This window comes from Heterodontus francisci, chromosome 31 (assembly GCF_036365525.1).
Source record: "Heterodontus francisci isolate sHetFra1 chromosome 31, sHetFra1.hap1, whole genome shotgun sequence".
NCBI classification, from domain to species: domain Eukaryota; kingdom Metazoa; phylum Chordata; class Chondrichthyes; order Heterodontiformes; family Heterodontidae; genus Heterodontus; species Heterodontus francisci.
Window position 1 is genome coordinate 35,533,066 of NC_090401.1, and position 15,771 is coordinate 35,548,836.

The window sequence follows — 15,771 nt, forward strand, 5'->3', positions numbered from 1 at the left end:
TGTAACTCGATCACCACAGTATTGCATTCTCGAGAAAAATGTGGTACTTAAGTCCCATGCTTACTTAGCGTTCAAGATGAGCTGCCTACTAATAAACAGTCTCAGTAATTTTCAATAAGTAGAAGACAGTGTAACAGCACAGCTTGGAAATATTTTTTCTTGCCAACATTTGTCCATCTCTTCCACTCCTGAAAGCATCAAATCCTTGCCAGGCAACAGGCAACCAGCAGTACCTTGGCAGAATGTCAACCGTGGCTCAGTTGGTCACACACTCCTCTCTGAGTCAGAAGGTTGCGGATTCAAGTCCACTCCAGGACTTGAGCACAAAAATCAAGGCTGACAATCTAGTGCAGTACTGAGGGAGTGTTGTACTGTAGGAGGTGTGTCCTTTTGGATGAGACGTTAAGCCGAGGCCCTATTTGCTCTCTCAGGTGATGTAAAAGATCCCATTGCACTATTTCGAAGAAGAGCAGGGGAGTTCTCCCTGGTGTCCTGGCTAATATTTATCCCTCAATCAACATCACAAAAACAGATTATCTGGTCATTATCACATTACTGTTTGTGGGAGCTTGCTTTGCACAAATTGGCTGCTGTGTTTCCACATTACAACAGTGACTACACTTCAAAAGTAATTCTTTGGCTGTATAGTGCTTTGAGACGTCTGGTGGTTGTGAAAGGTGCTATATAAACGATCATTCTTAACGTGTGAGCCTTGACGTGAGCGTTGCCAAATTATCTGACCGTGAGGTAGAATCAGAACAGAGCCCGATCATGTCCTCAGCCATGTCCACACATGCATTTCCAGCAGGTATTACTGGATGATCAGGAATGGGGATCATACCCAATGTTCCTTTTCCTAATCCAGGGCCGTGCGTTTGCTTCCCCTGCTGAGATCAGTTAACGCAGCAAAGAATGAACTTTAGACCTTCCTGGTTGGTAAGGCTTAGCTATTCACTAAGTAAACTTGCTGAGCATTCACAGAATTAACTGAACACTTTTTCAGAGTAAGGCCCATGGAACATAATTGGTGAGAACAGATGATCAGTCTATGTGCAAATTTATTCGAAACAGAAAAATACTTGGTGTTTGCCACCAGGTGGTGCCACAGTGCTTCAAAGCAATTGATTCAGAGCCAAACGAATCTTCCACAACTCTTACCGTAGACAGGTGTTTTCCCAGGTAGAATGACAATGACAAGCTGCAGCCCTGAATAGGTGTTCTTCAGATGCCTAAACATAGGCTCCACACTGTCAGCTCCTTGTGCATATTTACAGAAACATGGCTGGCCCTGGATAGGCATCCCTGCATCCTTAGATATCTTCCGCAGCTGGTCCGTAAAACTCCTGTATGATTGAAAGCCAGAACTTTCAATGCTGTTTTGAACACCATACAATTTTCAAGAAAACATGCTAGGTAAAAATAATTAGATTGCTTAAAACATAGGGATAAAATACAGTGTTTCATGGGCATCCATTTCTGTTGTGCTTTCTGAAAAGAACTGAGTGTTATTGCGACCTACCATGCAAGCAGAAAAGTCAGTTACACATATGAAGATGCTGCTGCCCTGCTCTTACGAGTTATACTTTTTCTCCTTGCATGAAGATTATCACTAGAAACAAGTATTCTTAAGTGTGACATATTTGTTGTCTTCTTCTGCATTTCCTATTGTAATCTAATCTGGTGAGTGCATAGCAACCAAGGTAGATACGCAAACCACTGAATACAAATGCGTGTGGTGTATAATAGGAAGAAGCAGGGGTGCACCAGAAGATGATTCTTCATGCTAGGTCGTGAAATTGCTATTTATTTAAAGGGGATGGTTTTAGGGGCTGGCAAAAAATATGGGTGTTGAATTTGTTTGATAACTAACGTTAATGCTCAGTAGCTACTCGAAGTATAATAGTTTTTTAGTTTAGTTTAGAGATACAGCACTGAAACAGGCCCTTCGGCCCACCGAGTCTGTGCCGACCATCAACCACCCATTTATACTAATCCTACATTAACCCCATATTCCTACCAAACATCCCCACCTGTCCCTATATTTCCCTACCACCTACCTATAATAGTGGCAATTTATAATAGCCAAATTACCTACCAACCTGCAAGTCCTTTGGCTTGTGGGAGGAAACCGGAGCACCCGGAGAAAACCCATGCAGACACAGGGAGAACAGGCAGTACCCAGAATTGAACCCGGGTCGCTGGAGCTGTGAGGCTGCGGCGCTCAACAATAATCCACAATTATGTTGTGCAGCTGGGGTAACAGGCAGACTACACAAGTGCCTCAGAACCCTGTGAAGTTGGGGTGAGAACAGTGAAATCAAGACGATATATTTTCTCTAGCTTCTCCACAAAATACTGTTCTCACTATCCCAGTAATACCCTTCATTCAAGGTTTCCCATTATTAAGCTACTTCAGCTCAGCTAGGGGGAAGCTACATAATCTGGGCTATGTCTTCCCCATGCTTCCGGTAAGATCTCAGAGCACCAGAGACGAGAGATGTCCAATGACCAGTTCCAGCAATCACGTTGAACGTCAGTTAAGATTTACATTTTATTGTGGCTTTGCTAAATTCCAGCATGTATTTTACCTGCCTTGAACTGACTAGTTGACAGATAGTTTATTATGCACACTATATCAATGGGGGAAAACTGCCCAAAAAAGTGAAATTCAGCATAATTCAGCGACATCGCCTGATTCCAAGCCACCTCAGCTCATCTGCTGCTGAAACCCTGATCTCTCCTGTCTTCCACCCCATCACAGACCTTCCCTTTTGTTCTTTTTCGCACCTCCTCCACTCCCCCCACCCACTTTCACTTGCTTCGAACCTATTGCATCCCTAACTTTTCCCAGTTCTGACGAAAGGTCGTCAACCTGAAACGTTAACTTTGTTTCTCTGTCCAGATTCTGCCTGACCTGCTGAGCATTTCCAGCATTTTCTGTTTTCACTTCAAAGGGGGGATGGTTTGGGTACAGAGTAGACAAATTCCCATAAGGGAGAAAAGGAAGGTCATCGAAAGGTGGAGCTCCCTGAATGACTGAAGATATAGAGGTTAAAATGAGACAGAAAAAGGAATCTCATAACACTTGTAGGGTCATAATACAGTACAGAGCCATGCTGAATATAGGAAGTATAGAGGAGATGTAAAAAAGTGAATAAGGTCAATGAAAGAGTATGAGAATAGATTAGCAATCAACATAAAAGGGAACCTGAAAGTCTTTTATGAACACTTAAGTAGTAATAGGGTATTCAAAGGGAGGGTGGGGCTGATTAGGGACCATAGGGATCAAAAACATAAGAACATATGAACATAAGAAATAGGAGCATGAGCAGGCCATTTGACCCTCCAAGCCTGCTCTGCCATTCAACAAGATCAAGGCTGATCTTCTACCTCAACTCCACCTTCCCACAGTATCCCCATATCCCTTAATGTCCAAAAATCTATCGACCTCTGTCCTGAATATACTTAATGACTGAGCATCCACAGCTCTCTGGGGTACAGAATTCCAAAGATTCACAACCCTTTGAATGAAGAAATTTTTCCTCATCTCAGTCCGAAACGGCTGATCCCTTATTCTGAGACTATGGCCCCATGTTCTAGATTCCCCAGTCAAGGGAAACATTTTCTCTGCCTCTACCCTGTCAAGCCGCTTAAGAATTTTATATGTTTCAACTGGATCATCTCTCTCCCTCTAAACTCCAGGGAATATAGGCCTAGTCTACTCAATCTCTCCTCATAGGACAATCCCCTCATCCCAGGACCCAGTCTAGTAATCCTTCATTGCACTCCCTCTAGGAAAAGTATGTCCTTCGTTAGATAAGGAGACTAAACTGCACTCCAGGTGTGGCCTCACCAAAGTATAACTATAGCAAGACTTCTTTAATCTTATACTCCAATCCCTTTGTAATGAAAGCTAACATCCTATTTGCCTTCCTAACTGCTTGCTTTACAATTTTCTGGTATTTATGTACAAGGATACTTGGGTCTCCCTGAATGCAAACATTTCCCAGTCTCTCTCCATTCAAAAAATATTCTTTTTTATTTTTCCTACCAAAATGGATAACTTCACACTTCACCACATTGTATTCCATCTGCCACATTTTTGCCCATTCACCCAACTTGTCTACATTCCTCTGCAGCCTCTTTGCATGCTGCTCACTGCTTACTTTCCCACCTTTGTATCGTCAGCAAACTTGGATATGTTACACTCAGTCACCTCAACAATTACAACTGCAAAACACTTTAGAAAGGATGTCAAGGCATTTGGAGAAGGTGTAGAAGAGATTTACTAGAATTGTGAGGGTCTTCAGTTATGTGGAGAAACTGGAGAAGATGGGGTTATTCTCCTGAGAGCAGAGATGGTTAAGAGGAGATTTGATGGAGGTGTTCAAAATTATGAATGGTTTTGACAAGAGTAAATAAAGAGAAACTGTTTCCAGTTGCAGAAGGGTCAGTAACCAGAGTGCACAGATTTAAGGTGATTTCAAAAGAACCAGAGGTGAAATGAGGAAAGATGTTTTTCTTTTTTTGTAACACAGCGAGTTGCTGGAATGCACTGCCTAAAACATGGAAGCAGGTTCAATAGTAACATAGAAAAATAGGAGAAGTAGGCCATTCGGCCCTTCGAGCCTGCACCGTCATTCAATACGATCATGGCTGATCATCCAAATTCAGTACCCTGTTCCCGCTTTCTTCCCGTATCCCTTGATCCCTTTAGCCCTAAGAACTATATCTAACTCTTTCTTGAATATATTTAATGATTTGGCCTCAACTGCTTTCTGTGGTAGAGAATCCCACAGGTTCACCACCCTCTGGGTGAAGAAATCCCTCCTCATCTCAGTCCTAAATGGCTTACTCCTTATCTTTAGATTGTGACCCCTCGTCCTGGACTCCCCCGCCATCGGGAACATCCTTCCTGCATCTAGTCTGTCCAGTCCTGTTAGAATTTTGAAAGTTTCTATGAGAACCCCTCTCAATCTTCTAAACTCTAGAGAATAGAAGCCTAATCGACCCAATCTCTCTTCATACATCAGTCCTGCCATCCCAGGAATCAGTCTGGTGAACCTTCGCTGCACTCCCTCCATAGCAAGAACATCCTTCCTCAGATAAGGAGACCAAAACTGCACACAATATTCCAAATGTGGTCTCACCAAGGCCTTCTATAATTGCAGCAAGACATCCTTGCCTCTGTACTTGAATCCTCTCACCATGAAGGCCAACATACCATTTGCCTTCTTAACTGCCTGCTGCACCTGCATGCTTACTTTCAGTGACAAGGACAAGTGCACAAGGACACCCAGGTCTCGCTGCACCTCCCCTTTCCCAATCTATTACCAGTCAGATAATAATCTGCCTTTCTGTTTTTGCCACCAAAGTGGATAACTTCACATTTATCCACATTATACTGCATCTGCCATGTATTTGCCCACTCACTCAACCTGTCCAAATCACACTGGAGCTTCTCTGCATCCGCTTCACAGCTCACACTCCCATCCAGTTTTGTGTCGTCTGCAAACTTGGATATATTACATTTAATTCCCTCATCTATATCATTAATAGATATTGTGAATAGCTGGGGTCCTAGCACCGATCCCTGCAGTACCCCACTAGTCACTGCCTGCCACTCGGAAATAAGACCCATTATTCTTACTCTTTGTTTCTTGTCTGTCAACCCCAATTCCACGTGCTTTAATTTTGCACGCTAATCTCTTATGTGGGACCTTATCGAAAGCCTTCTGAAAGTCCAAATACACCACATCTATTCTACTAGTTACATTCTCAAAAAATTCCATAAATTTGTCAAGCATGATTTCCCTTTCGTAAATCCATGTTGACTTTGTCCAATCCTGTCATTGTTTTTCAAGTGCTCTGCTATTACATCTTTTATAATGGACTCTAGCATTTTCTCCACTACCGATGTCAGGCTAACCAGTCTATAATTCCGTTTTCATTCTACCTCCTTTTTTTTAAAATAGTGGGGTTACATTAGCTACCCTCCAATCCATTGGAACTGTTCCAGAGTCTATAGAATTTTGAAAAATGACCAACAATGCATCCACTATTTCTAGGGCCACTTCCTTAAGTACTCTGGGATGTAGATTATCAGGCCCAAGGGATTTATTGGCCTTCAATGCCATCAATTTCCCTAACACCATTTCCCTACTAATACTGATGGAGGTTATTTGTGTCCTCCTTTGTGAAGACAGAACCAAAATATGTATTTAATTGGTCTGCCATTTCTTTGTCCCCCATTATAAATTCCCCCATTTCTGACTGTAAGGGACACACATTTATCTTCACTAATCTTTTTCTTTGCACATATCTATAGAAGCCTTTATAGTCAGTTTTTATGTTTCTGCAAGCTTACTCTCATATTCTATTTTCCCCTTCTTAATCAATCCCTTTGTCCTCCTTTGCTGAATTCTAAACTGCTCCCAATCCTCAGATTTGCTGTTTGTTCTGGCCATTCTATATTTCTCCTCCTTGGATCTAATACTATCCCTAATTTCTGTTGTAAGCCACGGTTGAGCCACCCTTCCTGTTTTATTTTTGCGCCAGACAGGAATGAACAATTGTTGGAATTCATCCATGCACCCTTTAAATGCTAGCCACTGTCAACTCTTTAAGAAACGTTCCCCAATCTCTCATCGTCAACTCGCCCCCCGAGACCTTCATAGTTTCCTTTATTTAGATTCAGGACCCTAGTCTCCGAATCAACTCTCTCACTCTCTATCTTAATTAAGAATTCTATCATGTTATGGTTGCTCTTCCCCAAGGGACCTCGCACAACAAGGTTGTTAACTAATCCTTTCTCATTACACAATAACCAGTCTAGGATGGCCTGCTCTCTAGTTGGTTCCTCAACATATTGGTCCAAACAACCATCACGTCTGCACTCCAGGAATTCCTCCCCTAGAGTATTATTGCTAATTTGGTTTGCCCAATCTACATGTAGATTAAAATCACCCATAATTACAGTTGCACCCTTATTGCATGCATCTCTAATTTCCTGTTTAAAGCCATTCAACAAAGAACTGGATCAATACCTGAAGGGAAACAACCACAGGGCTCTGAGGAAAGAACAGGTGAGTAGAATTAATCGGATAGCTCTACTATAGAGTTGGCACAGACATGATGGTCTGAATTTCTGCCTCTGTGCTGCTTCATTCTACAATTCTATGACACTTTGATGCATTACTAATACTGCATTGTTGGAAGTGCTGTCTTTTGGGTGGCCTATTAAATCAAGGCCCTTTCTGCTTGCGCAGGTGAATATAAAAGATAGCATGGCACGATTCAAGATCAGGGAACTTCTATCAGTGTCCTGGCCAACATTCATTTCTCAACCAACATCATGAAAAACAGATTAACTGATTTCTTATCTCACTGTTTTTAGTGGAACATTGCCTACATAACAACATTTCAAAAGTACTGGGAAGTGCTTTGGCATGTCCCTAAAATGTTAAATTTGTTTCTTTTTCATATACAGGATGAAAACCTCCATACTTCAGCACCTCCTCCCGACATTGTTTCTGTGGTGCAAAGCAGGCGATGGCCCAGACTTTAATCTCAATCCCATTGTAGAATTGTTTGCCACGCATATCCCACACTCCTTGATTTGGAGTAGCAATTGCTCGGTTCTGTGAAACAAAGAAAATAAACAATTTAAGAGGAACTTCTGTTGATCTTTTATTTTATTTGCAAGGTCGCAACTATATTTTGATGGACAGTACCATCCTGTGAGAGACCACTGTAATGTTTATAGGCAATTACAAAAGGTTTCAGTCACTGCTTTTTGAAAGTAGTCCACGGACTGGTTTAATAGGTGTGATACAGAGTGCAGGCAGCTAATTATTCAACAATTATATACTTGACCTCGTCCTCACCAATCTGCCTGTCGCAGACGCATCTGTCCATGACAGTATAGGTAGGAGTGACCACCGCACAGTCCTAGTGGAGACAAAGTCCCATCTTCACATTGAGGACACCCTCCATTGTGTTGTGTGGCACTACCACCGCGCTAAGTGGGACAGATTTCGAACAGATCTAGTAACACAAAACTGGGCATCTATGAGGCGCTGTGGGCCATCAGCAGCAGTAGAATTGTACTCAACCACAATCTGCAACCTCATGGCCCACCATATGTCCTGCTCTACCATTATCATCAAGCTGGGGAATCAACCCTAGTTCAATGAAGAGTGCAGGAGGGCAGGCCAGGAGCAGCACCAGGCATACGACAAAATGAGGTGTCAACCAGGTGATGATACAACCCAGGACTACTTGTGTGCCAAACAGCGTTAGCAGCATGCAATAGACAAAGCTAAGCTATTCCACAACCAATGGGTCAGATCCAAGATCTGCAGTTCTGCCACATCCAGTCATGAATGGTGGTGGCCAATAAAACAACTAGCAGGAGGGGGTGGCTCCACAAATATCCCCATCCTCAATGATGGGGGAGCCCAGCACATCAGTGCAAAAGATGATCACCTCATTACAGAAAGGATGTAATTGCACTAGAGAGGGTACAGAGGAAATTTATGAAGATGTTGCCAGGAATGGGAAAATGTGGCTATGAGGAAAGATTGGATAGGCTGGGGTTGTTCTCCTTGGAACAGAGAAGTCTGAGGGGAGATCTGATTGAAATGTACAAAATTTTGAGGGGCCTGGATAGAGTGGAGGTGAAGAGTCTATTCACCTTAGCAGAGGAGTCAGTGACAAGGGGCATAGATTTTAAGTGATTGGTAAAAAGATTAGAGGTGAGATGAGGAAAATTCTTTTCACCCAGAGGGTGATGGGGGTCTGGAATTCACTGCTTGAAAGGGTAGTTGAGGCAGAAACCCTCAAAGCATTCAAAAGGAGTCTGGATATGCATCTCAAGTTCTGTAATCTGCAGGGCTCTGGACCAAACGCAGGAAGGTAGGATTAGAATAGGTGGTCGTTTTTCGGCCGGCACAGACACGATGGGCCAAGTGGCCTCTTTCTGTGCCTTACACTTTCTATGATTCTATTGCGTAAGGCTGAAGCATTTGCCACAATCTTCAACCAGATGTTCTGAGTGGATGATCCATCTCGGTCTCCTCCTGGAGTCCCCAGCATCACAGATGCCAGTCTTCAGCCAATTCAATTCACTCCGTACGATATCAAGAAACGACTGATGATACTGGATGCTGCAAAGGCTAGGGGCCCTGACAACATTCCAGCAATAGTACTGAAGACCTGTGCTCCAGAACTTGCCACGCCCCTAGCCAAGCTGTTGCAGTACAGCTAAAACACTGGCATCCACCTAGCAATATGGAAAATTGCCCAGGTATGTCCTGTACACAAAAAGCAGGACAAATCCAACCCGGTCAATGACCGTCCTATCAGTCTACTCTCGATCATCAGTAAAATGATGGAAGGTGTCGTCAACAGTGCTATCAAGCAGCACTTGCTTAGCAATAACCTGCTCAGCGACGCTCAGTTTGGGTTTCGCTAGGGCCACTCAGCTCCTGACCTCATTACAGCCTTGGTTCAAACATGGACAAAAGAGTTGAACGGAAGAGGTGATGTGAGGTTGAGAGTAACTGCCCTTGAAATCAAGGAAGCATTTGACCGAGTATGGCATCAAGGAGCCCTAGCAAAACTGGAGTCAATGGATATCAAGGGCAAAACTCCGCTGGTTGGAGCCATACCTAGTGCAGAGGAAGATGGTTGTGGTTTTTGGAGGTCAATCGTCTCAGCTCCATGACGTCACTGCAGGAGCTCCTCAGGGTAGTGCCTTAGGTCCATCCATCTTCAGCTGCTTCATCAATGACCTTCTTTCAATCGTAAGGTCAGAAGTAGGGATGTTTGGTGATGATTTCACAATGTTCAATACCATTCGCGACTCCTCAGATACTGAAGCAGTCCGTGTAGAAATGCAGCAAACCTGGACAACATCCAGGCTTGGGCTGATAAGTGGCAAATAACATTCGTGCCACAGAAGTGCCAGGCAATGACTATCTCAAACAAGAGAGAATCTAACCATCTCCCCTTGACATTCAATGGCATTACAATCGCTGAATCCCCACTATCAACATCCTGGGGGTTACCATTGACCAGAAACTCAACTGGAGTAGCCATATAAATACCATGGCTACAAGAGCTGGTCAGAGGCTAGAAATCCTATGGTGAGTAACTCACCTCCTGACTCCCCAAAGCTGTCCACCCTCTATATGGCATGGAATACTCTCCACTTGCCTGGACGGGTGCAGCTCCAACAACACCCAACAAGCTCGATACCATCTAGGACAAAGCAACCCCGTTTGATTGGTACCCCATCCACAAACATTCACTCCATCCACCATTGCGCACAGTGTCAGCAGTGTGTACCATCTACAAGATGCACTGCAGCAAAGCACCAAGCTCCTTAGACAGCATCTTCCAAATCCACGACCTCTACCACCTAGAAGGACAAGGGCAGCAAATGCATGGGAGCACCACCACCAGTAAGTTCCCCTCCAAGCCAATCACCATCCTGACTTGGAACTATATCGCTGTACCTTCACTATCGCTGGGTCAAAATCCTGGAACTCCCTTCCTAATAGTACTGTGGGTGTACCAACCCCACATGGACTGCAGCAGTTCAAGAAGGTGGCTCACCACCACCTTCTCAAGGGCAATTAGGGATGGGCAATAAATGCTGGCCTGGCTAGCGACGCCCACATCCCATGAACGAATTTAAAAAATCACTTTGAACTGACTGCTAAATTGGCTTAATCATAAGACAGCATTTCAGCTATCACTCTTTCCCACCTTCAAATTTCTCTTCTGGCTACTTGCACACTGCCAAACACCATCTACAGCCCAGTGAAGACTCCAAATCCAGTTTCCTCTAGTGGTGCCTCAGTGTCTCTCTACCCCAACATTCTTGTTTGGTGATTCAACATGTTGCACTGTTACTCCAACAAGTGCAGGTGCTTGTAAGTTTGAGCTTTATAAATGCTTTAATATTTCACCATGGTGAAAGGACATGGATGGCCACCTACAGCAAAAAAGCTATTTCTTATTAAATTACCAGATGTAACGTACATCTTTCTTCAAAAACATTGCTTCATATATTGCTCAAGTGATTAGAAATAGCATAAACACATTGGCCTCCTGGTAGTCAGCTGAGAACTGCATTTGCAATAGCCCCTCAAGATAGGGTGGTGCATGGCCTCCGAAATATATCAAGTGGGAGAAAAATAACAGAAAAAAATAAAGGAATTTGTCCAGGTACTGAAAACACTGATATAATGCTGTGTTATGGGTAGCTCTGAACCACAAAGGCTGCATATTAGCACATGAGCTCTGTGCATAAGGTCACAACATGCTTCACAGTTTTTTTTTTCAAAAAGATAAAATCTTTTCATGCAGTTTTCTAGTCTACTTGAGTGAAGAGTGAGGGAGGAATGATCAGCTCAGAGTTGGCTGATCTAAGGGTGTGCTTATAGTAGGGTGAACTAACTGGGATAGTTCGCCCCCTTGCTGCATCCAAGACACCACACTGAGATCTGGCCATCCGTTTAGCACTGAACCAGTGAAATCCAGCCTTCAGCATCCATGGGTTTCTATCTGAGTCAGAGGTAGGCACACTACATGCTTATATTGTCTAGCTTAACTCTACTGCCCTCCCCCTCCATATGCCCAGTTCTTATATTTACAGTTAAATAAAAGCAAAATACTGCAGATGCTGGAAATCTGAAATAAAAACAGTAAGTGCTGGAAATATTCAGCAGGTCAGGTAGCATCTGGGGAGAGAGAAGCAGAGTTACCATTTCAGGTCTGTGACCTTTCATCATTTGTTCTGATGAAAGGTCACAGACGTGAAAAGTTAACTCTGCTTCTCTCTCCACAGATGCTGCCCAATCTGCTGAGTATTTCCAGCACTTTCTGTGGCTATTTTTCATTTATGTGCTTTAAAGGTTGATACAGCATCACTGGATATTATCAAGAGCAGGAACATTAGTTGACTTTTCTCTTTTTTAGCTGTAAGGCAAATAGTTGAAAACATTCAGCAAGTCAGGCAATATTTGTGGAGAGAATAGATGAGGCACTTTGGACATAGATCGTTCCTCAGAACTGGACCTCAAGTTCTCCCAACTGCCTGAATGCTTCTAGCGTTTTGTGTTTTTTTCCAGATTTCCAGCACTTACAACATTTTGCCTTTTGCCCAACTGAAATCAGCTTGCCGTGGTCTTCCTGGTCTGCACTGCTCAATTCCACACTGGGTAGTGCATGTACAACAAAATCGTGGGGAAAGTTAATGCACCTGCTACCCTTCTACTAACCTCTTGCATGAAAATCTTAAAACTGTGTGTGAAAAAAGGAGGTCCACCATTTATTTTGATCCGTTTCAAGTAAGGTGAGGGCTGCACTAGGGCAAAAAATACTTTGCAACAGAATTAAGCATGGACTCCATTCATGGATCAGAACTCTACCAAACACTTCTAAACATTACTGACAATGTATCACAAACAACCTTTTAAGTGCTAGAGTTTAATCACAGTATTTTAATGTTCTGCTCTCTGAGCCATGCACCTATTTATCTTTACAGGACGAGCTGGGCACAGTTGTTACTTACCCGGCCACCATATTGTAAAATTGGTGCTGGCAAAACCCGGCCTGTAACCTCAGTCATATCGTCTTTCACCTTTATCCCGAATTCCTGAATATAAGGATCAAGGTTGTAGCTGGCATTCTTCATCTGCACATAAAAATGTCAATTAGCATAAATGCTCATGGCTGCAAAGCTTGCAAAAAGAAAAGAGATTTTTAAGTTCTACGTTTTTTTTCTTATTTTCTCTACAGAAAGATGCTTTATGAAAAGCAAACTGGACACTGAGCAGGAGTTTGACAGTGGGGTTAAGGAAGCTGACCAATGTGATAGTTGGAAAGAAGTGAAAGCTTTCAAAAATGGCAAGAATTGTGGCAAGAGTGTTTCAGAATGCTGGGGCATGATGACAAAAGGCTGCGTCATCAATGATTGAGTAGAAGGACCCACAGTAAACCAGAGCAGAGTGTGTTAGCTTGGAGAGGTAGGTTAGGAGTGATAGACAAAGGCAGGAATCTTGATGGGAGATGGAGCCACACGGAGAGGAGAAGACGTCTGAGTGAGACATAGAGGGTGTAGCTGGGAATTTGGTGCACAGGGGAAAGAGGTACTCCTTTTTCTAGCCCCTCGTAGCAGTAGAAGACACAAGTTGCTTCCAGAAATAGAGGATAATCTACAGACAGTGACCAGAGTTTGAAGAGGTGGGGGGTGGGGGGGGGGAGTCTGTGGGTTCACAGCATTCCAAAGAAAAATGAAGTGTGACATCACAGTGCAGAACTTAAGTTCTTGATTAGTTGGTGAGCATTTCTTCTTATCTAAACTAGAGAATTTTAATCAGGGTAAGTATAGTATTAATTGAAATAATAACAAGAATCTTCTGAAACTCCGGTAATTTATTAAGGTTTTATTAGTAGTAGGGTTTACTAACAGTAGTAAAGCTTATTAGTAGTAGGGCTTATTAATTATAAATTAACTAAGACAAATAAATTAATTAACACATAATAAAGATGGCAGGACAGGTGATGTGCTGTGGCTACAGTATGTGGAAGCTGGTGGATGCCAGTGTGATCCACGGCAAACACACCTGCAGTTAAGTGTCTGCTGCTCGAGGAGCTTTGATTCAGAGTCCATGAGCTGGAGGTCGAGCTGCAGACACTGTGATGCTGCAGGGAGGGGGAAAGTTACCTGGACACTTAGTTCCAGAATGCAGTCATACCCCTTAGGATAGGGTCTTTTGATTTGATCAGTGGCAAGGGACAGGAGGGTGTGACTGTGAGTAAGGCAGGTAAGGGGATCGAGAAGGTAAAAGTGGAGGAGCCTCAGCCCTTGCAATTGTCCAACAAGTTCAATGTTCTTGCAGCTTGTATGGGTGAGAGCAGGGGCTGCAAGGCGGATGAGTGAACTGACCATGATACAATGGTACAGGAAGCCACTCAAGCAGGGGGAGTAAATAGGAATGTTGTGGTAGTGGGGGATAGAATTGTCAGGGGAATAGACACAGTTCTCTATAGCGAAGAGCAAGAGTCCAGAAGACTGTGTTGCCAGAGTTCAGCTTTGGGCTGGAGAGGATTTGCAGTGGAAGGGGGAGGATACAGTTGTCATGGTCCACATGAGTACCAATGACGTAAATAGGACTAGGAAAGAGGTTCTGCATAGGAAGTATGATCAGCTAGGACTAAATTAAAAAGCAGAACCTCAAAGGTAATAATCTCTGGATTATTACCTGAGCCACGAGCAAACAGCATAGGGTAAATAAAATTAGAGAGATGAATGCGTGGCTCAAAGATGGGTGTGGGAGAAATGGGTTTCGATTCTTGGGGCACTGGCCCCAGTACTGACCCCTGCTGAGACCAGTGTTCTGGCAAGTCGCATAACCAAGGTGGTAGAGACAGCTTTAAACTAAATAATGGGGGGGGAAGGGATCATGTGATGGGAGATGTGGTAAATTAAAGGGAAACAATAACATAATAGAACAGGATAGTGAATAGGGTAATGATAACCAGCGTGTGGTAGGAAAGGATAGAACATGCAAGCTTAAGAGTACACCAGCTGATAAGGCCAGAGATTGCAAAAATGGTACAAAGACAGAGTTAAAGGCTCAGTATCTGAATCCGCGCAGCATTCGTATCAACATGGATGAATTGTTAACACAGACAGAAATAAATATGTATGACCTGATAGCCATTACAAAGATATAGTTGCAAGAGAACCAATGCTGGGACCTGAATATTGCAGGGTATTTGACATTTTGGAAAGACAGGAAGCTAGGAAAAGGTGGTGGGGTAGCTCTGTTAATTAAGGATGACTTTAGTACAGTAGTGATAGATGACCTTAGCTCAAAAGAGCAAGATGTAGAATCAGTTTGGGTGGAGATAAGAAATAGGAAAGGTAAGAGGTCACTTGCGGGAGTAGTTTATAGGCCCCCTAAGAGAAGTTGCACTGTAGGACAGAGTATACAGGAAGTAATAAATGGGGTGTGTAAGGAAGGTACTGCAATAATCATGGGTGACTTTAATCTACATGGAGATTGGGTGAATCAGATTGGCAAAGGTAGCCTGGAAAATGAATTCATATAGTGTATTCAGAACAATTTCTTAGTGCAGTACGTTCTAGTGTCAACCAGGGAGCAGGCTATTCTGGACCTGGTAATGTGCGATGAGACAAGATTAATTAATAACCTCATAGTAAATAACCTCAAAGAGCATCGAGGTGACAGCGATCATAACATGACAGAATTTCACGTTCAGTTTGAAGGTGGGAAGTGTGAGTCAAAGACTAGTGTTTTAAACCTAAATAAAGGTAATTACAAGGGTATGATGGCAGAGTTGACTAAAGTGAACTGGGAAACTAGGTTAAAGGTAAAACAGTAGAGATGCAGTGGTAAACTTTTAAGGAGATATTTAATAACACTCAGCAAAGATTTATCCCAGTGAGAAAGAAAGACTCTGAGAAGGATGCATCATTCATGGCTAAATAAGTAAAGGATTGTATCAAATTAAAAGAAACTGTATAATTCTGTGTAGATTAGTAGCAAGTCAGAAGATTGGACAGGTTTTAAGAACCAGCAAAGGATGACTAAAAAAAGAGGGAGAAATTAAAGTATGAAAGAAAGCTAACCAGAAACATAAAAACAGATAGTAAGAGTTTCTACAAGTATTTAGAAAGGAAAAGAGCAACTAAAGCAAGTGTTGGTCCTCTAGAGAGAAAGAGTCTGGGGA

At 42.9% G+C, this 15,771-nt stretch overlaps 1 protein-coding gene and 1 long non-coding RNA gene across 8 annotated transcripts in view; one reads left to right on the forward strand and one right to left on the reverse strand.

Annotated features, from left to right (window-relative positions):
- The window catches only part of LOC137347148 (uncharacterized), a 55,366-nt gene extending 47,700 nt beyond the window's left edge, over window positions 1-7,666 (forward strand). For all 5 annotated transcript variants that reach the window (XR_010968876.1, XR_010968874.1, XR_010968877.1 and 2 more), the window contains one exon: window positions 7,490-7,666. This is a non-coding gene — a long non-coding RNA (uncharacterized lncRNA). The remainder of the gene's footprint in view (window positions 1-7,489) is intronic.
- LOC137347145 (protein argonaute-1) overlaps window positions 1-15,771 on the reverse strand; it is a 132,869-nt gene that overhangs the window by 36,205 nt on the left and 80,893 nt on the right. For all 3 annotated transcript variants that reach the window (XM_068011291.1, XM_068011290.1, XM_068011289.1), the window contains 3 exons: window positions 12,584-12,706; window positions 7,507-7,640; window positions 1,159-1,343 (listed from right to left, as the gene is read on the reverse strand). In XM_068011291.1, coding sequence (XP_067867392.1) covers window positions 1,159-1,343; window positions 7,507-7,640; window positions 12,584-12,706 — 442 coding nt within the window. The remainder of the gene's footprint in view (window positions 1-1,158; window positions 1,344-7,506; window positions 7,641-12,583; window positions 12,707-15,771) is intronic.